We start from the raw sequence: 24939 nt of genomic DNA, 5'->3' as shown, positions 1-24939 counted from the left end.
GATGACTAATGTTAACTTGGATGACAAATGCATCTTCACATTGGTAATTATATCTTCAAATGTCCATAATTATATCTTCAAATGTCCAACCATCTTCAGTTTGGAGTTTGGATCAAAGTTGTTGTGCCTTCCTTTATTTTATGATTTTTATCCAATCAAAATCTCTCACCCAGCAGCACAAAGCAAAATTTCATGGGTTGAGCTCGTGCAAAGCTTTGATGATTGACTTTGATTTTTCTTTTTTCGACTAATTTATTCGCATCATTGAAGCAGGGGATTTTTATTAACGCTACCAAGTTGGCACTACATTCTTGACCCAATATATAAGGTCAGAAGCAAAGCCGAATTTGATAGATAAATACTGCTTGGGAGAATTACAATTTTGGCTCCAAATATTTGGAACGTGAATGCTTTTAGTTACTAAAATTTGGATGAAAATAAATATAGTTCCAAATATTTTAGTTTCATGCATATTTAGTTCTAATAACTGATTTTTATAGAATGCTACTGTCAAAATCGAGTCATGTGCCAGCAACTAGTTATTTTAAAAATTAAAAAAAATACTTCTAGCCAGTAACTATAATAAATTATGACTAATTACTCATATGATGGTCATGCGAATAATTTTTAAGTTTTTACTACAAATTTTGGCCAGCAATTTTTTTTTCAAGTTTTTTAATTCCTTTTAAAATAAAAATTATTTGTCGATACTTTATAGCACGTCACCGTCACCGAATCCTTGTAGCAATCCGTAAGAGTCATTGCACAAATTCACAATAAATAAATAAAATCATGCTAAATCACAGGCAAAATACCAGTTCAACTCTAAACAGCTTCAAAATGGTGCCTCCAATGATGTTTCGGGTGCTTGTGTCCTGCTCTTTTATGGTACGCTGGACACAAAAATGGGGATGGCAAGCCCCGTTGCATCCCCGGAGAAGAAGGTATTGGTTGCTCAAGGATGCCACGTTACTTCAATGCCTAACCAGTGCCACTGCAACTTTTGATTACTAACCAGAAATTTTGAAAGTTCTGTTAGTTAAGAATGCTGCAATGGACTTCCTCAGCTAAAAGTGCTTAAACTCCGCGGTTTGCATTGGTTCAAGCAATCGATGGTGGATCAAGGGGCCATGCATAAGATCTGCTAAATGTTTTCACTATAACCTTCTGTTAATGCTCCTGCAAAACAATGAGGATTAATCTACCCAAACTCTTCCTCCTCACAATCTTTTGGCTTGAGGATATACTTTGCACTTCTGATGTTTATATACTGTTGGAGGTATACAAAATCTGGCCGTTGGAAGATTGCAAGTTGCCGTTGGCTATTCTTGTTAACATACCGAAGATGTCTCCATGTACTGCATCAAAATTCCTGAATTGCATTTATATCCCCTCAACTTTGATAATCATCTCAACCTTTTTAATAACTTGCAATCTTGTACTAATATAGAGAGGAAGAGGGTATTCATGGAATAAAAATGTCATCTCTATCATGATAGTAATATTTTAATCCTAATTGTACTGAATTGTTACCAAAATTTGAAAAGCACAGGAGCTAGGTGAAATTTTTAAAACCTGAAAGGGTCTCAATGCAAGTGTCAGAAATCTCAGGGGAGGTTTGTCAAATTATCCCAAAATTAAAAAAGCAATCAAACATGGAATGAGATAGGATTTGTAATTAAATCCCTGTGTTATCCCATTGACCATAGGACAAACAAACCTGAAGTGTGGCAAATAGGGGGAGTAAAGAAGTCAAACCAATCAATTAACCTGAGGGACCCAAAAAAAAAAAAAACAGCTGTACTCAGCAAGCTTCCTGGTGGTACCAAACAAGGTTGAGGCGGTTCCTATTTAAACCCTTCATTTTCAAACACCAAAAATGAACATAAAACCCCAAGAACCCGAACAAGCAAAATCATAGCCCAGAAAAGGCTAAAAAAAAAAAAAAAGAAAAAAAAAGGTCCAGAATGGAGGAATCGGACATCAAATTCAACGTGATGGTTTCCTTATTCAACTGGACGCAGAAGAGCAAATCCTCGGCGACGAAGCGTTCCAAGTTCCGCAAATTCCTCGATGCTTTCTGCCGGGAACCGGGGGACTATTTTAGCGCCATCCGCCTCATTCTGCCGGTGCTCGACCGCGAGCGCGGTTCGTATGGACTCAAGGAGCACGCGCTCGCCACCTGCCTCATTGACGCCCTCGGCATGTCGCGTGACTCCCCGGACGCCCAACGCCTCCTTAATTGGCGCAAAGGTGGCCCCAAAACCGGCTCCAGCGCCGGCAACTTCTCCCTCGTCGCCTCCGAGGTTTACTTGAACACTTAAGTTTTAGTTTTGCCACCCTGCGTTTTGTCTTTGAGTTTGTTTATGAAGGAATTTACTCGGGATTCAGCAATTTGTGGCAGTAGCAATTGCTCGAGTTTGTGTAGACACTAAAACAGTAGAAACAATGCTAAATTGGTAGATGGCTATAGTTCATCTGCGAGACCTGCCACATTTTCAAAATTTCTCCGAAGTTATTTTTACCGTTCAGTTGTTGGAATGACAGCATCTTGGCCGTGAATTGCCATCAGAAATTGCGCGCTGACAAATGGGTGTCACATATGCTTTGGGAGAATTAGTGAAAAGGGCATCGTTTGTTTTCAAATAAATGAAAGAAAACATTAATGGAAATGGCACGCTAGGATGATTGGTTCATAGGGAGGGAGTATATTTAAGTTATTTATCACTGAGGACATCTGTACTAGTTTTTGAACAAAATGTAGAAAATGCAATCTTATGTACGTGAAAAGAGTACTACATTTTGTAATCTAGTTATTGTAGATGCCATGTAAAATTTTGAAGTCATGGCTTGTTTAGTGATTCAGTATCTTAGTCCGCCCGCTTCATAAAACGGGTGCTCTATTTTTGGTGATTTAGGAAACATGTACTGATTTTTGTATGCAGTGTTCTGCTTGATGTGCACCAAAGAAGAATATACATTTTGTACAGATATCAGTGTGGTTTGTTGATTATCAGTTTTGTCTGCAAAATAGGTCTTACAGAGAAGGCAAGGCTTGACTTCTGGCGGGCTGACTTTAAAAGAATTAAATGAACAGCTTGATCGCTTGTCTTCAAGTGAAAATAGGTATGAAAAGATTTTTAGTCCTTAAACATTGTGCATTCAATTTAATTACTGCTTCATGTTTACATGGCATTTGGTTCTTGGAAGAGTTTATAGCGACTTGTACGTCTTTCTGTGCTTTTCCCCTTGAGGTAGAAATTGATTTGGCTTTTTCACTTTTAAAAGACTTTGGATATGTCATGCGTGGTGAAGACAGTGTAGAGTAGAAGCTTATGCTAGAGCTTATTTGAGTTGAAAGTCACTGAATATTGAGTTTCTCCAGGTATGCTTGTGAACCGAGTTTTTGGACAAATGAAGAATGGCTTTGAACAGGAATAATCTCCACAAGATTTATTGATGTAAGAAATAAGAAGTAAAAACTGATTTCAATGCAAAAAGCTCCTACAGTTACAGGACTGGATAGTGCTTGCTGATAAAAGTGAAGTAAATAATTCTTTGAAAAAGTAATCAGGGAAACTGTATTTACAAATGGGGTATTTGTGGTTTAAAAGTAAGTAAAAAGTTGTTGTGAAGCATGGAACCAGCATTCATCAATATTGTAGATTAAAATAATTACCTTATATAAGGGCGTGAGAATTGGTCCACAGTTCACCTTAGAGGATGTAGAGGTCACATTATTTGGGGGTATACTTGTTTTGCATGGATAGATAGAAGTTTAGTGTAAAATCTCTTGAATCTTGGGACACTCACGAATGAATAGGATCTAAATGCAATCTCTCTAGATTATATTCTTCAAAGGTATCTTACTTCCATTTAGTTGATGGCTTTAGCATTGATATTACTATTATCACTTTTGTGCGCTACCTTCATGATGATAAATGGGACATTTCAACTTTGTTGCAACAGAGCAGAGAAAACCTCAGTTCTTTCTGATTTGATCAGGAGAACAAACGCTCAAGAAATGAAGTGGATAATTATGATAATTCTCAAAGGTTTTGCTTTTACTGTTATAATTGAATTTTATAAATAGTTATTTTTTATGATTCAATATGTTAGCTGCTGTCTTCCACAGTCAGTGTTGATTGAATTTTTTTTCTGTTATCTCTACACCCTGTGCATTATACTTTGCTCAGATCTGAAGTTGGGAATTAGTGAAAAAAGCATTTTTCATGAATTCCATCCGGATGCGGAGGACTTGTTCAATGTCACATGTGATTTGAAACTAGTTTGTGAAAAACTGAGGGACCGAAGTCAACGACACAAGCGTCAGGTTAGATTCTAATCTTGGGAGAACCCTTTGTCCCAATTCTTTCATTTCATATGTAGTTGATACATGGTGCAGCATGTTGTGGTCTTTTATAGCTTCAGACTGGTTAGTTCATCTTCTTTGTATCAAGCTGCTGATGGTACCATCAGATCTTCTTTTATCATGTGGATATGTAAAAAGGATTCATTGGTTCTTTCCTTTCTTGTTTTCATGTGAACTGGAAATAACTATAGGTGCAAATACATGTTTCTGTTTGCATGTGCTTGTTTTATTTGTTCTTGTATCTTTCTTAGTAATATTAAAAGAATTTGCTAATATTAGCTAAACATTTTTGTATTTCTTTTTTGAAGGACATAGAAGTTGGAAAACCTGTGCGCCCTCAGCTAGCACTAAGGGTTAGCAATGCTAGTGCTGCATGGAAAAAGGTCGCTTTTCAATACTTGGCAAATATTTAGAACAGATATGTGTATGCATTAGGGTTTGCTCAATGCTCAAATGCCCAGATATCTGACAATCGTTTCTCAACCTTTTTTTATGTCTTAAGATAGAATTTCCTTCTTACTTTTCTGTATTTCTTCTGTTATTGCAATCTAATCGTATGATTTTTCTAACTTTGTGAATTTTGTTTGGTATTGTTTTCTCCAACAGCTTCATGGGAAGGAAGTTGTTGTCGAATGCAAATTTGATGGTGATCGCATCCAAATTCATAAAAATAACTCGGAAATACGTTTCTTTTCTAGGTAATTTATCCTAGTGGGTTTGTATTCCTTCTTTTCATTGGTTTAAACTTAACGGCTTCTGGCAGTTTTGAAGTTTTAGGCTTAGTTTGGGAGTTTAGGAGAGGAGAAAAGAAAAGAAGGGATAAGTTACTAAAGAAAAGAAAAGATATGGTTTTTTTTTCTTAAGTTGATTGGGAGTTTTGGAAAGAAAAGAAATGGTTTTGGACATTTGCTATTATAATTTTGTAGGTTAACATTTTATGGGTAAGGTTCGCATTTTAAGAAAGTTTACAAGGTTTAAGTTGAACTTTTCTTCCACTTTTGGAGAGAAATTTTTTTTTTCCCATTTCCTTCCGTTTTGTTTTGTTTTCCTTCAAGTTAAAGCTCTCCACAAGTATCCTTAGGATTTTATTGTCTTACAGTTAAAAATAAAACAGATGTTCTGTATGGTAGTTTTGTCTTATTGGATTACACACATTTCTATTAAGCACAGTGATGGAGACTGCCTCAGTCCCTAGGATCAATAAGTGTTGAGCTTTTTGCATTTCCTTCTTTCCATGTTGAGCAAATGACATTGAAAAGTGCCATTTGAACAGGCCAATAATGTCCATTGTTGTAAGTTTCAGGTAAATATCATTGATGTTTATTTTTATCCCTATGCAGAAGTTTTCTTGATCATCCAGAGTATGAACATGCAATGTCAGACATCATTGCAAAGAACATTCTGGTTGACAGGTATGAAAAGCTCCGAAGAGTCTATATCCTACTGTTCCATCATTTCATATTACCCTGTGTATCATTGTTTGCTTGTTGCACACATGGACCCATTTGTTATTACATTGCTGCTACTTTGATTATCAGAGAGAGGTTACGGTGATGCTTTTTGAACTTTCAGGAACAATGATCTGTGGAATGAAAAATGTGTGTGTGTGTGTATATATATATATATATATTTATATATATGTATATTAAAATTATTCTCCATCTTGTAGATTATTTTTGTTAGTGTTATATCATCTAAATATGTTAGTGGCCATTTTCTGTTCTTTTGAAAAGAACTCGTAAGAATATTTTCACCTGCATCTGTGATTGTGAAATGTGAAGGCCTTCATTATTAGTTAAGTGAGCCATAAAAGAGAAAACCCAAAAAAGAAAAAAAAAGTATATTTCAAAGTGCCATCTTTTTCCTTCACAGAATATCTATTGTTATGTGCATTTCTGCGTAGTTTTGTTTTTTTTTTTGGTCAAAAGTCATTCATTTATATCATCAATATCTTTGATACATACAAAGACATGTACATACTAGCTGGAAACTGCCAGATAATCACTTTGTGCAGCCATAGAGGTCCACACAGGGAAGCTATTCTTCCACCTAGTTTCGTTAATAAGGTTAGTGGCGAATTTCTGCGTAGTTACTGTATTAGAAAAATAATAACATACCTGTTAATGCAAAAAGTAGGTATTGAGTAACTGTTGCTTTTGTGCTTCTTCTAATGGTGGGGCTGTGTTATTGGTTGATTTCTTGAGATATGCTGATGAGTTGTATAAAATTGGCAAAACACAGCAGTTGTCCATGTACTGATAATTGTACAAACTGTTCATCAATTCATCTCCATTCCCTTTTTCTACTCTTATGAAAATGACGAAGCAATTTCAAGAAACTGTCTAATTGTTGATGAGAAAGTAAAGGAATATCTAGACTTTGGCCTATGATTATGTGGTTTTGAGACTCTACAATTTGAATTGCTATGCTAACAAGGATCACGAGCTGGATATGTTGCCTTGATTATATGAGGTTCAAACATCGTGAAAGCTAACATATTTTGGCTGAGATTTGTGGGATATGAAGTGTGATTTGCTGCCTGTTAGAAGCTTTTAAAAAAAGTATCTGTAATGGTCTCCATCAAATGGTTAATTATGCAGATGGTCAATGATCTTCTCATGAAGTTTAAAGTACGGAGGAATAAAAACCACTTGTTGAAGTTGATGTGCTGATCTTTAAGTTGGATTTTAGATCATTGCTAGGAGAGAAGCATTTTGCAGTTCTTTCGTTGTGTCTGTCTTTTACTTAGTTCTCAGGCTGTATGGTCTGTCAAATAAAAGGGGGGCACAAAGTTCAGGATTTGAGGGTTTTTCGCTTATACGAGTCGGTTGTAGAGAAAGAATTGTCTTCTTTTAAGAACAGTGGAAGCACCTCAGCAGAAATGAACAAGAATTTCGTTTTGGCAACCAGTTATTGGTTTTTTGGTGACCAATTATTGATTTTCTTACCGGGTGACAGAAAGTTCCTAACTAGTGTACAGATTATCAGTGTTCTGAGCTGTTAAAAGGCTAATTTTGGAGGTTTAACTTTGAGAATAGATATTTTGGGAGGAAAACATCTAGTCACCGTATTATGAGTGACCAACTAGTATTTATAGGAGTACAAATCTAACAAACTATTTACAAGAATACCCTTACTAATTTATTATCTACAAGAATACTTATATTCTCTTAACACTCCCTCTCAAGTTGGATCATATATATCATAAGCACCCAACTTGTTACAAATGTATTTCACCCTAGAGCCCCCTAAACTCTTGGTAAACAAATCAGCCAGTTGATCTACAAACGGTACATGAGATGTCTTGATGACTCCATCAAGCAATTTCTCTCGAATGAAATGACAATCAACTTCAATATGTTTTGTCCTTTCATGAAACACTGGATTAGACGCAATATAAACAGCTGCCTGATTATCACACACTAAATTCATAGGCTGTTTATGCTCAAACTCAATTTCAAGTAACATGCTCTTCAACCAAACCAACTCACACACCGTGTGAGCCATAGCGCGGTATTCAGATTCTGCATTTGATCTGGAGACAATTGTCTGCTTCTTACTCTTCCACGACACTAAATTTTCACCAACAAACATACAATATCTTGTGATTGATCTTCGATCTGAGGTAGAACCAGCCCAATCTGCATCATCAATATCAGTGTGTCCATGATTTTAATACAGCAACCCTTTTCTAGGAGCACTCTTAAGATACCTGAGAATCCGTATAATAGCATCCCAATGACTAATACGAGGGGTCTCAAGAAATTGACTCACGATACTCACTGCAAACGAAATGTCAGGTCTCGTTACAGTGAGATAATTTAATTTACCCACAAGTCTTTGATATTGCATAGGATCATCTAGTAATGCACCATGATCTCCTACTAATTTCACATTGGGATCCATAGGTCGGCAACCTAACATTCCAATTTCACTTAGCATATCGAGTACATATTTCCTTTGACATAAATAAATCTCATATTCAGATCGAGCTACCTCAATATCCAGAAAATACTGTAAATGATCTAAATTCTTTATCTGAAAGTTTGCCTGCAGATTGGATTTAAGTTTCTGGATCCTCACAACATCATCACCTATAATCACAATCTCATCCACATAAACAACTAATAAAATCTTACCAGCATTAGAATGCCGATAAAATACGGAGTGATCTACTCCACATCTTGTCAGACCGAATTCCATGACAACACTACTAAACCGACTAAACCAAGCTCTAGGAGACTGTTTTATTTCATATAAGGATTTTTTCAGACAACAAACCAACCGCGAATTCTCCCCATGAACAACAAAGCCAGGAGGTTGTTCCATATATATCTCTTTTTCTAAATCTCTATGTAGAAATGCATTTTTCACATCCAACTGATGCAATGACCAATTATAAGTTGCTGCCAAAGAGATAAGAAGACGAATCGAGGTAATCTTTGCAACAGGAGAAAATGTTTCTAAGTAGTTAATTCCATACACCTGAGTAAATTCTTTAGTTACCAGACGAGTCTTCAATCGATCAATAGAACTATTAGGCTGCACTTTTATAGTGTACACCCATTTACAACCAACAACAGGCTTATCAGAAGGAAGAGGGACAAGATCCCAAGTACCATTTTGTTTCAAAGTAGACATTTCTTCTTGCATAGCTAATCTCCAACCAGGATGATTAAGAATATGGGTAATAGACTTAGGAATGGAGACAAAATCAAGTGAAGCAACAAAAGAAGAATATGACATAGAGAGATGAGAATAAAAAACAAAATTAGAAATAGGATGAGAAGTACAATGCCTCTTACCTTTGCGTAAAGCAATAGGAAGATCTAACTCAGAGCAGGGCGTCATACCTGGATTTGAAGATTGAGAGTTAATTGGTGAAGTGCGTGGCATATCAAGAGCTTTCTCAATCATGGAACGACGAGAATAAACTTGAAAATTAGGACGAGATAATCAAGTTATGGAATTTGGTGGACTAGATAATTCAGGTAATAAAGAGGAAGAGACTGGTAAAATAGGAGAGGAAAAAGAGGGACACTGGTCTAACTCACAAGGCATACCGTGTTTCATAAAATATGGAGTAGATTCAAAGAAAGTAACATCAACACAAGTAAAAAATTGATTTAAAACTGGACTGTAACATCTATACTCTTTTTGCGCTCATGCGTATCCTAAGAAAATATACTTAATAGCACGAGGATCTTATTTATCCAGTCCAGGAGCAAGATGATGAACAAAACACACATATCTAAAATTACGAGGAGGTAATTTAAACACAGGTTCATGAGGAAAAAGAATGGAGTGAGGTAATTGGCCTCCAAGAATATTAGATGGCATGCGATTAATTAACATGCAGTTAGAACTGCATCACTCCAAAATTGTTTGGGCACATTCATGTGCAACAAAAGTGTTCGAGCAACCTCGATTAAATGTTTAATTTTGCTTTCAGCAACTCTATTCTGTTGTGGAGTGTGAGGACAAGAGGACTGATGAATAATACCGGACTTAGTCATAAAGGTATTAAAAGGAGTGGAAAAATATTCTTTTCCGTTAGGCAAACCAAATTGATTCTTTATTTCTGTAACAAATGCACAAAAAATGGAATATAGTTCTGAATGATCTTTTATTAAATAAAGCCATGTAAATCTGGAAAAATCATCAACAAAGATTACAAAATATTTAAAATCTAACTTTGAAATGACTCGACTAGGACCCCAAACATCAGAATGAACTAACAAAAAAGGGTTCAAAAACTCGTTTATTGACTCTAGGAGCAAAAGAAACACGATGATGCTTTTTTAACTGACAAGACTCACATTCTAACGAAAACAACTAACTCATAGTAGGAACCAATTTTTTTAAATTTTGTAGAGACGGATGACCAAAACGACAGTGAATTTCAAGAGGAGAAACAGTAGCAGGACATGTAATCGGACCATTGGAGTTGAGAAAATAAAGACCATTATGCTCATGCCCTCCACCAATCGTTCTCTTTGTTTTCAAATCCTGAATGACAACAAAATCAGGAGAAAAAGTAACTGAACACTGTAGAGATTTAGTGAGCTTACTAACAGACATTAGATTAAAGGGCAAATTGGATACGTAAAGAACAGAAGACAGCGGAAGAGATGGGTTAATTTCTACAGTGCTTAGTCCTTTAACTTTAGTGGTAGATCCATCAGTTAAAATAACATGAGGAAAGGAAGTAAACTCTTGAAAATTAGAAAAATTTTTAGAGGTACCTGACATATGATCAGTAGCTCCGGAGCCAATAATCCATGAGTTAAAATTAAAGGATGTAGAGAGACAAGCCATAACATTACCTTTTTGTGCTAAAGAAGCAGAGGGAAGAGATGCGTGATTTGTAGCTTGGTACTGTAGGAATTTAACATAATCTTCCTCGGATATAGTAAAGTCTTCTGGGACCCATGTGCTGAAGAACTTGATTCAGTTTGGTCAGTGGTAACCGTATTAGCAAAACTTTCAGCCATAGCGAATAGCACTTCAAACAAAAAAGCAGTCAAAATTCGTGATAAACAGTACTTTTGAACAGTACGCATAAATAGTATGCGAGAACAGTACCTCCCGATGAACAGTATCACGTGAGCAGCATGCGATGACCAATATCGCATGAACAAGACTTTTGCTAGATGTTTAACCCTAACCCTAGGACTTTTGCTCTGATATCATGAGAATCGGTATTTTGGGAGGAAACATCTAGTCACCGTAGTATGAGTGACCAACTAGTATTTATAGGAGTACAAACCTAACAAACTATTTACAAGAATACCCTTACTAATTTATTATCTACAAGGATATATATATTCTCTTAACAAACTTCTATGCAACCGTTGCCATCGCCTATCACGATTTGACTTGCTATTTAGCTATTGTAGACATTGTTTGTCATGCTCAAATGGATTCTCTTTGTTGTGAATTCTATGGCTTTTAGTTTGGATACCAAGTGAATTTTTTTTTTAAAATGATAGTTTATGGTTGGATTATTATTACATTAGTTGGCACTAAAGGTGACACAAGATGTTTTTGTTTGGTTGCTTTAAGGACCTTTCAGCTTATTCTCTCAGTCATTCTTGTTCAACCATCCATTTACTATGGGAATTTGTATCTTGGACTGTACTATAGTTTACAAATCCTTTTCCACGTTTTATGAGTTTCATGAATTCACTTTTGTACAGATTAGTTGGATACGATTCAGTATTGACTCCCCACTCTGTTCAGGTGTATTCTTGATGGTGAAATGTTGGTCTGGGATACATCTGAAAACCGTTTTGCAGATTTTGGTTCCAATCAGGGAATAGGTACATGTTATGGGTGGTACTTTTTTCCCTGTCATGTCACCATTTTATGACTCCTCTAAGACATGCTGAGTGAACTTTTTTCTTCTTTAATTTCTTCACCTTCTGCAGCAAAGGCAGCAAAGGAGGGACTTGATAGTGATCGGCAGGTACCTTTTTGAAAATCTCATTCTAAAATAACATAATCGAGAAATTGTTGTCATTTGGTTTACGTACTCTCTTCTGATGCAGATGTGCTGTATCCTTAGTTGTGAGTGAGTTCTGTAGTAAAAGAGTTAGAGCTGGTATATTCTTGAGGTAATATCATATAAGTCAGGGAATACAAATGTTTGAGCAGCTAAAGTGCTTATCTATTGTTTTGTGTTATTTCGGATATGAATGTGGATTTCCTTTACATGAACTCTGGGTAGATGTTGCTTTTGACATTCTTTATGTGGGAGATACCAGTGTTATACACCAAACTTTAGCAGAACGCCATGATCTTCTGCGCAAGGTTGTCAAGTCCATAAAAGGTCGATTGGAAATTTTGGTTCCTAATGGTGGTCTTAACGCAAGTCGCTCTCCTGGTAAACATTTTATTGAATATCACCTGTTCTTGCACTTAGCATGGCTAACATGTGGCATTTTTTTGGTTACCCTGTTAGATACAAGAAGGATGTAAAAGTTTAAATTTCATTCCATATATTGTTGCTTTTGTAGCATGCATCACGCCATTGTTGAGTGTTGTTTGCTTGTTTATGAACTTTTTTGGTATGAAGCTGATAATGCTGGTCCAACTGGGGTTGCTACAGGGAAGTGGCCAAGGATTTACCCCAAGCATAATGATGTTCTTGTGTTTTAGTCTTCCACTTGTTCCTTTCATGGTTTTGTAACCTGTAATCACAGCATGATGACTCATATCTCTTCCTAGTTTCTTGTATAAATAGTTATGAAAGTAGTTATTTGCCTATTTCATGATTTCGATTCATCTTCAGTTGGCAAGGTTTCCTTTGAAGCTACCAATAGTGGGTTTTAATGTTTTTCAGGTAGTTTTCCATATAAATAATTTGAAATTACTGTAACCTTTACATGTTGTGTGGTTGCTATGCACCAATTTAGGCTGCCGATTAGTTAAGACTCTGCATAAATCTAGAGGGTGACTTTTGCTAGTATACATGTGGTAATTTGGTGTACTGCTTTCATAACACATCTGGCTATATAATCTAGGGTACAATTCACCTGGTCGGCTGATATGTGGAGATTGAGTAGAAGTAAGAATTTAGTAGCTATGGTGGTTAACATGTCATAGAGTGCGGCTGTCTTCCTTTCCAAGTGATCATTGCAACGATTTTGCTTCTTCTTAGAATTTAGTAGCTATGGTGGTTAACATGTCATAGAGTGCGGCTGTCTTCCTTTCCAAGTGATCATTGCAACAATTTTGCTTCTTCTTAGTCTTTAGTTTTTTCTTTATTTTTTAAAAATTCTTTCTCAGTACTATTTTTCTGTGATTATTTAAGTTGTTGCAGTGCAATAAAAAAATTATTCACAGAAAAGAGGCTGAACTAAGTATGAAAGCAGTTTGGCACCTGTATTTGGATTCCTCGTCATCAAATGGAAGTTTCGTATAGATTAGTTTAAAGCAACTGCCTCGAGAGCAGCAGTTAGCTTTCAAAAATGTTTCTTTAGTTGGGAACTGTTCACTAGTTTTTGATTTCTCTTCTGCTCTTTTTCATGCTGTATAGGTGAACCATGTTGGTCCTTTGTAGCTCGTAGCCTTGACGAAGTCGAGAAGTTTTTTAAAGACACCATCGAGAATAGGTCAGTGGCTTTCGTCTTCCTTTTTTTTTAAATAATAATGTTTTTGCATTTAAATACTTAATTGTTTGAAAAATAGTTAGATTCAAGACATAAGCTTGACATCTGCTATCAACTCTTGGCAATTTTTGCTGTTAGTTTGATGCTATTGTGAGCCCTGGGATTCACGTACACGGTACTTCCTGATGCCTAACCACAAGCTGATTGTTTTTTTGCGGAAGGCATTATTTGTTTAGTCATTTATTTATGTATTGACCATCACTTTGTCCGGAGTAGCATTTTCAAGTGTGAATTGGTTAGCTTTTTGTTGATATAAATGCTGTCAAAGTGTCAAACCCCTGCTTGAAGTTGGTAGCAAGCTTGCAATACGATACTAACACAAATTAATTCTGCTATTTGACAAAAGTACACTGAATTGATCTTGTGTTGTTTAAGTTGAATGACTATGGAAAAAGCACGACATGTAATCTCTTGACATGATAGAATTTGCTAGTATCCAATTGGGAAAAAAATTATAGGGAGAATTGGAGATATGGGAATAGTAAGAGTTGTAATTTGGGGTGGGTGTAATTTTTGAGAAGTACGTAAGAAGGGAATTGATTGATTTTTGCTGAATTGTGAAAATAAATAATTTCCACACAAAATTACCAAAGTAGCCAAAATGAATGCCTCCTTCCACCATTAGTCCACTACAGGCACTGCCATTACCAATGCCTTCCTCCACCAAAAAGAATGCATCCAACGTTCTTCCACAGTTGATGGGCCTCATTTCTTCCTAAAATCTGCGTTTTCCTTGCTCTTCTGCTTTCATCGGGGCAACAGCTTCTGCCTCCTGCTGTTCCCCAAAAAAAATTCCCAACCCCTTTTTCCCTCTAATCTCCTTTTCACTCTGAAAGATCCACTCATAGAGTCTGATTAGACACTGACAACTCAAACATGCATATAGATCTAGAGAACCTACAATTAACAATAACATGGAGGCCAGCATCTTGAGATGTGCTTGTCAAAGTCCGAGGTCAGTGCGACCTTGGCTACTTTTTCTTCTCTCTACTGGATAATCTCAACAGCATCACCCACGGTGCAGTCCAGCTCAGAATCAAGTCCTTGTCCTCATTGTATTGTTGTTCGGAAGATTGCCCCCTGCCTAGTCCCATTTTGCCCTGCTAATGGTCCAAAATTCTCACTTATTTCTTCGGGAAAACTAGCCCTGGTTTTTAAGGAATATGAGGTGGCTTTGTTGTGAAGGAAGGTGGTGGTTGTGGTGGTGCAATGGAGGTGGTTGTGGTGTAAGGCTGATTTTGGGTATTTTGGTAATCCTGTTTGAAGTTTTTTATTTTTCTGATTTAGTAAATAGTAAGTAAATACCTTCTTACAAATTTATCAGAAGTTACACCCCACCCCCAATTATCAACTCGTCTCATTCTCATATTTCGAAATCTTCAAAATTTACTTTGAGAAGCCTTTGTAAGTAATGAACTCCATGTATGTATTTTCATATAATAACATCCGAGATGGATGTTAGAGTTGCATTCCCTAAATAGAAACTAATACTTAGCAAGATTTCTTGTAAAAATGCTTAAGAGAAGGCCCATATTTACTAATTGAATGTAAGTTACGCTGAGGATGGAGCGGGTGTCAAGGAAAATTTCATCATGTTGAAGTGAGAGTCCAAGAGACAACAAAATTGCTGGCAGCTACAACCGGGAACTTAATCATTAAACGTGATAGGCTAGAAAAAATGAACATTAAATGTGAAAGGCTAGGAAAAGTGAAAAGGAATCTGAACAGTGAATGATAACTTGAGTAAAGATTAACATATGGTCACAGATAAGCGAACCAGACCGGTAAGCAAACCAGTTAACTGTTTTGGGGGTTAACCGGTTCAACTGGGTGATTCAACGGTTCGCTGTTTTTTAAAAAAATATATAAGTAATTGTTGGTATTGGTTATTATCTAGGTGAGGTTGATTGTTATAAGTTACATGGTCATTTATTGGATTTAGCATATGGTTTCAACAGATTTAACTTCTTCCTTCAGTCTTAGAATCTCTAGACATATGGAAATCCTGGATGATGCTTTTTCGTATTTGGTTTATCTCTCTCGGAGTTCGTCTGGAAACGAGCTTTCTGTGTCTTGCACTTTCTAATGTATAAGATCTTTTGACTATTTAGGGATGAAGGAATCGTCCTAAAAGATCTTGCTTCCAAATGGGAGCCAAGTGATCGGAGTGGAAAGTGGCTTAAGTTGAAGCCCGAGTATGTTAGAGCTGGTTCTGACTTAGATGTCCTCATTATAGGTAAGAAGTAATTCCTTTCTAAGTTCAGCTTATGCAAGCAATCATGTCTTGTTTAACGAAGATGATTTATTATTTCCTTTCAATAGGAGGCTACTATGGTTCTGGACGTCGTGGAGGGGAAGTAAGATTCTGCCTATCCCTTCGATGCATCTGAATCTCTTGGTTAATTACTAAACTATGCTTTCTATGTTATTTTGTCATAAAGGTATCGCAGTTTTTGGTAGGACTTGCAGAGCGTCCAATGCCAAATACCCATCCTAGGCGGTAAGAATTCTGTCATTTTTTCAGGCTGAATTAACACCATGCTTCAGTTTTCCTTCCTATGGATCCAATTTTCTGCTGTTCATGGTTTGCTATCTTGCCTTTAACCATCTTTCAAGATGTTAAGCATTTGTGGACTTTTTTCACATGGCTTGTTTTAACTTTATGATTTCAGTACATCTTCTGTTGTTCCATTTTCCTGTTTGATTAAGTGATATATTTCTTTTCCATATGATTAAATGAATGAACTTTATACATTAGCCCTTTTTGGATGATCATTTAAATCTCACCTGCATTTAAGGGTCATAGGGGGTCATGTGATGTATAGCAACTTGAGAGTCACAAATATGCATGAGGCGAAAATGGCTAGTTTTCGTACAGAGTTCCACCATATTTTAATCCAATTTGGCAAAGAAACTTCTTGTTTCTGTTACTTAAAGCTGTTTGGCAAAATTCTTGGTTATAGTGGTGATTTGCATGGTTATGGTGCTGAAAATATGAATGAATTAAATCAAAGTTTTGGTGCATTTCTTTCTCACATAAAGTCTAATCTGTTGATGTTGGTCATGTGTTGCTGATGTTTGTACTATCGGAAGTAGTTTTGCTTTATCTACATAAAATAAGTGTTAAAGATTCTCATTTTAGCTTTATGCTGCAGATTCATTTCGTTTTGTCGTGTTGGTACGGGACTTTCTGATGAGGAGCTTGATATAGTTGTTACAAAATTAAAACCTTATTTCAGGTAATATATAAATGACAAGATCTTAACCCCTAAGATTTCTATGCCAAAACTACATGACTTGCTATTTGATGGTTGAAGATTGTGGTGAACCTGTGACACAGCAAACCTTTGCTGAAATGGGAAGGAAAAACTTTTCAAAATGGATTCTCATGTCTCACTGCGTTATATTCTTAATTTGATTGCCAAAGCATTTTCTGATGGTTATCGTTGTTAATGTTCAGAAAATTAGGGTACTTGGACTAAAACAACAACTGAGTATTTGCTGGAATTTGTGTGAAAAAGTTAACTAAAATTCGTCACAAGAATCCTGCCTAAAATTCTTTGGGTTCATATGCTTATGGTAAGGTTGCTTTGAGCTGAAAAGTCCATGTGCATTTCATAAATGTTTTCTATCTTTTAAAATTGGAAGTTTGTGTGAGAATTAATGGGTTGACAAAAATTTTGTCTCCTAAGGAGAGTCCAGAATCCCTTCAAACTATTTGAAAGCATGAAAATTTTGAACCTACCCTCAAAGGAAAAACACATTTCTGCTGAAGCTTTAAATATTTGGAATCTGTAACAATTAACAAGAGAATAGTTAAGAATTTCTACCTAGACTTTGAATCTAAAGCGTGTAAGGACACCCTAAAATAAATTGTACATGCAATGCTTTTAGCACGAATTTAAAAAGCAAAGCAACTGATTGTGTGAAGATACAGTTGCATGATTCTGTGGCAAGTTCAAATTTGTTATTCAGCTAATTTTGCCTGGACCAAGTTTCTTTTCTAACTTGCTTGGATGGAAATTACTCTCGTTAGGCCATTGAACTTAGATTTCCTGCAATAAGTTGTCTGCTTTATCATTTTTGCTGTTACTTTCTCATAATACACAATTTGAGGATGAGGACTCAATAGCAAAATAATTAGCAGTGGACTGTTTCAGGTGCAATTGACTTGTACTCTTTAATTTAAAGGTTTATGAATTTTTGTATACGGTCTCACTAACACAACATCTCCTCTTGAAGGAAATATGAATACCCAAAGAAGGCGGCACCAAGCTTTTATCAAGTTACTAATAATTCGAAAGAGAGGCCAGATGTTTGGATTGAAAGTCCAGAGAAGTAAACACTTTTATACCAAATTATGATGATAACTGGCACTTATCATGTAGATCTTTTCTAAACCTTTCCTTATACCATGTAGATCAGTTATTGTTTCGATTACTAGTGATATTCGGACCATAAAATCTGAGGTAAGAAGCTAGTAATTTCCTTGGTTATATTTATTTCATTTTCTTGTCTACATATTAGTTGCTCCTTTATGATTAGATCTTGGGGGAAGTTAGAGAATTTTTTTTTTTTTAAATTTCTGCAACTTGTTTCTGTTGTTCTTATCCCTTGCAATTCTATAGTGTTGAAATTTTCAAGTTGGGCACATATTTCATTGCAAGAAGGGCTCTGGTGGTTAAAAATAATGGTTGGCATGTAGAAGTCACATTTATCCAGGACAATGTAGGCAGTCATGTTGGAAAAACATACATAAGAACCAAGAGAGAAGAAGGAAAATTAGAGTCTTAATGTTTTCCTTAAGGTATTTATTCTGTTGGCTGCTAAAATTTACACTACAATATCACATATTGATGCTTTTTGATATTGTGTGTGTTTTTTGTGGTAATAATGCCCCATAAAATCCTTGCAGAAGATAAAATCCTTTTAGAGCAATTCTTTTCAGATGAGGATGCTCCATAACCCAAACCCCTGTGAACACCGCTAACCTCAGATACTTCCAGATCCATTGACTAGCCGACAACCCCTTCTATCTCCACCCTGTGCCTGCTCTTGTTAATTATGTTTTCTTCTCCTAGAGAAGTAGCACAGATTGAGCAGATGTCTGATTTTTGGTGGCTATAACAAAGAAAAGAGGTAGAAACAGAGGTTAGTTGTTGTACCTGAAAGTTTGGAAATACTTGAAGTACTTGATTGATGGTGAATAGAGGAGAGGTGCCTTGTTGAGATGGTTGATATGGATGATTTAATACTGTAAGGTGAAGCCTTAGAAGAAACTTCTGGGGGTTTACACATGAAGATTAACTTCAAAAACCTTATTTTCTTAGGTAGCTTATACGCTGTATAGATGCAGGTTGATTATGCATTTGCATTGATTTGTGAACCTGCAAAAGATAGTAGTGAAAGTTATGGGGTTGATGAATGACTTATCTTTCAAGGTATTTGCTGCACCATACAGCCTGAGATTTCCACGGATTGATCGAGTAAGATTTGACAAGCCTTGGCATGAATGCCTTGATGTGCATAGTAAGTAGATAATAAATGTTCAATTGTTTCTATTCTAGTTTGTCAAGTCCGTGTTTCTTTTATCGTAAATGTTTGTCATTTGCTCATTTGTCAAAATTTTCATACTTTTAATTGTAGCTTTTGTGGAGTTAGTTCATTCCAGCAACGGGACCACACAAAGAGGGGAAGCTTATGGAGATTCACAGGATCATAAACCCAAGCGCATGAAGTCAGCCAAAAAAGGGGAGAAGAATCTTTCAGTTGTTCCTTCTCATTTCATCCAGACTGATGTTTCCACTGTAAAGAGTGAAACGCTTATATTTGCAAAAATGATGTTCTGTATCCTTCATCATTTACTTCTGACAATTATTTAGTTTCTTGACCAAAGCATGGCCTAACTTATGCACCCATTTCACATACTAGCGTAATATGTCATCTTTTATTTTGCTTCTTGTTTCTCCATGCTAGTTGATAAGGTATTTTGGACTGCCTTTTCTGTTTTAGAGCACTTAACATTACAAATTGCTTCTGAAGTTCATCTTGCCTAGAATGTTTTCTCCCATCATTTGGTGGATGAGGCATCAGAAATTGCATTTCTGCTATACAAAATTCACATGAATTTCTATAGCGGATATCTTGTGAATTTTGTTGGTCAATTAGAATTCGTCTGCCTAAGTTCTGGGAATACTGGTAAACCATTTGAAGCATCAGGGCTTTTTGTTATGTGAAATTCCTAAGCGGCTGATTTCTTGACATACTTAACATCCATAAGACTTTGCTAATGTTCCTTCATCTCATTCCGTGGATCTGTTGCACAAAATGGTGGTGGAGAATGGGGGCAATTTCTCAATGAATTTGAATAACTCGGTCACACACTGTATTGCAGCTGAAAGTAGAGGTTCTCTCTCTTCCTCTCTCTTACTTTCGTACCTACAAACATTGCAAGTTTTACGTTGAATAGAAATGTGTTGCAGGAATCAAGTTTCAGGCAGCAAAGCTTCATGGTGATGTTATTCATTATTCTTGGCTTCTCGATTGCTGTTTGCAGAAGAAGCTCCTTCCCTTACAGCCAAAGTTAGCTTTCAACTCTTAAGTTTGTATTTATGTCAGTCATTATGCTACATTTTAACTGTTTATTTTTATCCTTAAAAGGTACTTTCTTTATCTTTCTGAACGCACGAAGAGAAAGTTGGAAGAAGAAATTGACCAATTCTCTGACTCTTACTATGTGGATGTTGATATTACAGATCTCAGACAGGTATCATCAATTGAAGTTTGTCTTTTTTAAGCCTTCTATGGACTATAGCTCCCAACTCTTGTGGAAAAATATGAAAAGGCTAGTAATGCAGTCTTCAATGCTTTAGCAACATCATGGGTCCCAGTTACCATTGTTGTCACTAATCAGTTTCTTGATTTATTCTGTTTTGAAGCTTTTGAGCAACATTGATCGAAGAGAGCATCCGAAAAGGATTGACTATTACAAAAAGAAATATTGTCCAAAGGAGGAATGGGCTCGTTTTCTTGGTTGCTGCTTTTACTTTTACTTTCCAGCGCAGTCTATGTAAGATGCTTCCATTTTTTATATAATTCAAGAATGATGTGGAAATTGTAGTTGATGTGGATTTAATCTCTCAGTACATGTGTCTAGAATTAACTTGGAGTGGAAAGTCCTAGTGGAACTTGCACTGAGGAGATTGAAGGTTGCAGTTTCTTTTGGTGGTGGCAGAATTAGTGATGATCTTTCTCATGCTACCCATGTAATCGTCTTGTCTGGGCCAGAATTAACTTTGGACTTCAATTTGCTATTTAGTAGGTAAGCTAGAAAAATAATATATTCTCTAATTTATACAATTTTATAAACTGTTATATTGTCGTCTGTCCCAGTTGCTGAGATTTCCAGTTTTGCAACTGTAACAATGCTTTGTCATTTCCAAATCCAGGGATGTGTGAAATTAATCACAAGTGATAGTTGGGTTTTTTGGTAACAACCAAATCCAGGAATGTGTGAAATTAATTACAAGTGATAGTTGGGTTTTTGGAATTAGCTGCTTTAATTGGAATCCAAAGTAAGGTCTATCACCATTAACATCTTGGCTTTGATCTAATTGGTGAATGGATGGTAAGTTTTCTGGATTGCCTTAATAAGAGTATCTGTTACTGAGGGGTAAAATGCTAGCAAAAATCTGAGAATGTTAGTTTCCAAAGAATAAGATTGATTGGAGTTGATTGATTAAAACTAATATTGGTTGTCATGCTTTGGAAACAATAGAATATTGCACTCTTGTGTTCCCACTTTGTCCCTGAGATGCATGGTTAAAGTGTGTCTGATGCATTCCTATATTTATGGTGTGGAGACAATGAAAAGACATGGCCCACACCTAATCAAAAGGCTCAAAACTTTTCTTGGTTTGCTGAAACACACGCTCCATTCATTAGCATGAGTTGTATATCATGCACCAAATTTGTGTCTCTTGTTTTGCTTGTAAAAGTCTTGTTCGGACCCACAATTTGTAAGAAACTAATATTTTTATGCAAGGGTAGAGCTAAGAAATAGATGACAAATTTCTTTGTTATTTTTGGTAAGGTGACAATATTTTGGGACAAACCAAAGTAGAAAGCATAATACTTTCAATGGGACGGAGGGAGTGTAAATTATGCTTGCAATGTTCACCAATTATAAAGTGGCCTCTTTAGCTCTTATAACATTTCTGAGCAAATTCAAGTATGTATTGTTGACAAGGCTCCATTTATTGCCTATTTTTAGTTATGTGTTGGTGCTATCTTGGATAAAATATAATAATTCTCCTACTTTTTATGATGGTCAGATTATCAGCTGAGAAGCATCTTCTACTTAGTCAAGGGTTGCATGTTGTTTCTTCTCAGTGGTTGGAGGACTGCATTGAGAAGGACCAGAAATTGTCAGAGGAGAGTTACAGTCTGAAGCCCAACATGCAAGAATGGGTATTGGAGAGGTAAGTGGTTTACATATATTTACTATGTGCTGCATATGTGCTGCATATTTTTTTTGCTGAATTAGCAAGGGCCTCACTATTGTTGCTTTGATGCTCTAAATCAATAGAAATTTGAGATGATGTAAATGGTTATTGGTTGTACTTGCATGTGATGGACAGCTTGGCCATCGAAGTAAGGATAAATAGTTCTATAACAATATGCTTTAACTTCATTCATGTTATAGAGGTAACTTTTTTCCTCCATCAACATTTCGAATCTTGTGATTGCTATGAGGTAATATTTTATTCAAAAACATACTAAGCCTCATGCAAAATGGCTGTTCAGTCTATTTGGTAATATCCATAGCATGTTTCTAACTATATTTGAAAAGCTAATTAGTTGTTCAGGACCTAATAACATATAACAATTTTTAGGTCGACTAGAACTATACCATGTGGAAATGCATGACATAAATACTGCAACCTCTTACCTTATCACTTTTTTGCAATTTGTGGTTCAAAAAAAAAAAGCTTTTGGAAAGTTTTTGCAAGAATGACGAAAAACAATTGATGGTTGGCTAGAGATCTTTATATTGCTTTACACTGCTAATTATAAAATATTTACTTCTGGATATATTTTATGTACTTTTTTTAAATTTTCTTCTTTCCCTGGACAAATGGAGACATGAGTTTTCTTTATTTGGCCCCAAAAGAATATTTTCTTTCCTGAAACCAGAATATGAATACCTAAATCAAATGTTTTCATTGTTTTTGTTGTTAAGAGGCTTATATAGAAACTTGCCTGAATCTTTCAAAAAAAAAAAAAAAAAAAAAAATTTGCCTGAAGCAAGACTTTATGGGTCATATATGTGCAAGCATGGCTGTTTCTGCATTGATGGCAACAGAGAAAATGAAAGATTAGATGGTTTTTTGAAAAGGTTGTTGTCACAACATTGCATAGGCTGCATTAGATCATTGTGGAGCTAAGTGTAAATATATTTCTATGTTGGAAAAATTATCTGAACTCAAAAGATATAGTAGAATTGTTATACAGAAAAAGCAGCACAGCTGTTAATTTTAATGTGTTTGATTACCACTGTCAGTTTTTTAGTGAACTGAGGGGAAGAAATGTTCTTATCATGATATCTAAGAGAATTGCATCTTTTTGTTTGAAGTTTCCTGGTGTCTTTTTTTCCTTTCTTTTTTTGGGTTTCAACAGGAGGGATTTGGGGCTCCTTATTTCCTTGACTTCCTTCAGAGCTTTTACTATTTGTTTCACTGCATATAGGATACAGGTCCAAATGTGGTGTTGGGTTATGGACTTTTCTGCTGCTTCTGGTTTTCACTGTTCTAAGTCACTGACGTGAAAAAATGGGAAGTTTATGGGGCAATTTGATTATTCCTACTGTTGCACTTCTAAGTATTGAACCTTTTCAGTGTTTGTGATCCCATATAAGCTGACTATTGCTTTGGTGTATGACACTGCGAGTCTAACAAAGATAAGGCTGGTATTTGCTGCATTGGCCTAGCTAAGGGAGTGCTGCATTTATAGGTTCTGCTAATTCAGAAATAGCAGTTTTTCGTAATTCTCTTGTCACGCTTTTGGTTAAATTTAGTTTTTATCTTTCAGCGAATCTTGTTTTGATTATCCCACACATCAGTATCAGTTGAAGGAAATTGAGTTACCTTGGTGCTTGATTCAAAACATTTCGAACCATAAATACCCATCCAAAATGGGAAGTTCTTTTAGAGATAGACATGATTATTTACTTTTGTAGCATTCATCAAGTCATCAACTATAGAAGATGCATTACACTTCTGTCTTTATTCTCGGTTGTGTAGCTGAGTGTAAACGTTCCTTTGAAAAGCCTTATGGTGCTTATTGCCAATTGTCCCCATTGCTAATGTACTCTCCTAAGAATGATTTATGTTTCATTTTTCAGCCAAGAAATCCACCCTTATCTGCATCAGTTTTAGAATTTCGCTGTTACTAATTTAAAACATTATGGTGCTGGCCCTGCAGTGAGCTGAATCTGGACAAGTGGTCTAGTTTGGATAAGGCAGAAGAGCATAATACACCAGTATCTAAAGAACATGGAACTACGACAATTCGTCAAGCTACAACCAACAAACCTAGAGTTGTTACCTTGCCTAAGAAAGAAAGAAGGACAAAAAGAGGAAGATCCAGTGGAACCAAAACAACTAGAGGGAAAACTGTGGTCAACCAGCCACGAAGGGTAAGAGCACGTGGAGGAAAGCCTGCAAAAATAAATGAAGATGAATCAGATGGAAGTGGCTCTTCAGCTAATTTGACCTTTCAGGAAGAATCTGTTGTCCAAACAGGAAATAGTGAAAGCGGTGGGTTGATTGGCAAGCAGAGTCCAACAAAAGAGCATCTGATGATAGAAGATAGTGAATTATCACAAAAAGGGAAAACAATTGAACAATATCCTGAAGATCAAAGCGGAGATGGGATAAGAGTTGTTGAAGATAATGGAATGGTATCAGGCAACAGAAATGGTACTGAAGGGAATGAGAAGCTAGAGCAGATGGTTGATCCTGTTCAAGCCATGTTAATGCACATGATTCCAAGCCTTGGAAGTAGTAAGGCTAAAAGTGAGGATCGGGTCATTCGAGATGAAACGTTACCAATAGAAAGCCAAAAGACCAGGGGCACAGATCCTGCTTTTGCAGATGAAGGATCCTCTCTGGATCCTAACCCAAAGCCAGAAAAGAAAAGGAAGGTTAGTTATAAGGATGTGGCTGGGGAGCTGCTCAAGGACTGGTAATTGGTAGAAGACCTGAAACTTATGTGTATTGCTGGTTTGGCATACATTGCTGCTGTACACCAAACATGTAAATGGAGTCATGCATATAACATTGAAATTAAGGTATGCAATCAAACTAATATTAGCTTCTGGTGATAATTTTTTCA

At 36.1% G+C, this 24939-nt stretch overlaps 1 protein-coding gene across 1 annotated transcript; it reads left to right on the top strand.

Annotated features, from left to right (window-relative positions):
• Positions 1 to 1873: 1873 nt before the first annotated feature.
• On the top strand, positions 1874 to 24939 carry LOC113695963 (DNA ligase 4-like). The gene is made up of 27 exons (XM_027215205.2): positions 1874 to 2306; positions 3035 to 3126; positions 3970 to 4055; positions 4197 to 4333; positions 4681 to 4755; positions 4979 to 5070; positions 5713 to 5784; positions 11615 to 11694; positions 11803 to 11840; positions 11923 to 11929; positions 12102 to 12257; positions 13413 to 13488; positions 15657 to 15781; positions 15868 to 15902; positions 15987 to 16045; positions 16701 to 16784; positions 17788 to 17883; positions 17966 to 18014; positions 18987 to 19074; positions 19192 to 19392; positions 19826 to 19951; positions 20028 to 20127; positions 20206 to 20311; positions 20484 to 20614; positions 20702 to 20866; positions 21879 to 22025; positions 24028 to 24939. The coding sequence occupies exons 1-27, from the start codon at positions 1968 to 1970 to the stop codon at positions 24791 to 24793; spliced, it is 3528 nt and encodes a 1175-aa protein (XP_027071006.2). The 5' UTR covers positions 1874 to 1967; the 3' UTR covers positions 24794 to 24939.

This window comes from Coffea arabica, chromosome 6e, assembly GCF_036785885.1.
Source record: "Coffea arabica cultivar ET-39 chromosome 6e, Coffea Arabica ET-39 HiFi, whole genome shotgun sequence".
Taxonomy (NCBI): Eukaryota; Viridiplantae; Streptophyta; class Magnoliopsida; order Gentianales; family Rubiaceae; genus Coffea; species Coffea arabica.
This window is presented reverse-complemented; position numbering and strand designations above follow the sequence as displayed.

What these genes read in the sequence shown, in the direction of transcription:
- LOC113695963 (XM_027215205.2), top strand. Translation starts at nt 1,968, where the DNA reads ATGGAGGAATCGGACATCAAATTCAACGTGATGGTTTCCTTATTCAAC. An exon ending in AAAGACACCATCGAGAATAG is followed by an intron (nt 13,489 to 15,656) that starts GTCAGTGGCTTT and finishes TTGACTATTTAG; the next exon opens with GGATGAAGGAATCGTCCTAA. An exon ending in TATTGCAGCTGAAAGTAGAG is followed by an intron (nt 19,952 to 20,027) that starts GTTCTCTCTCTT and finishes AATGTGTTGCAG; the next exon opens with GAATCAAGTTTCAGGCAGCA.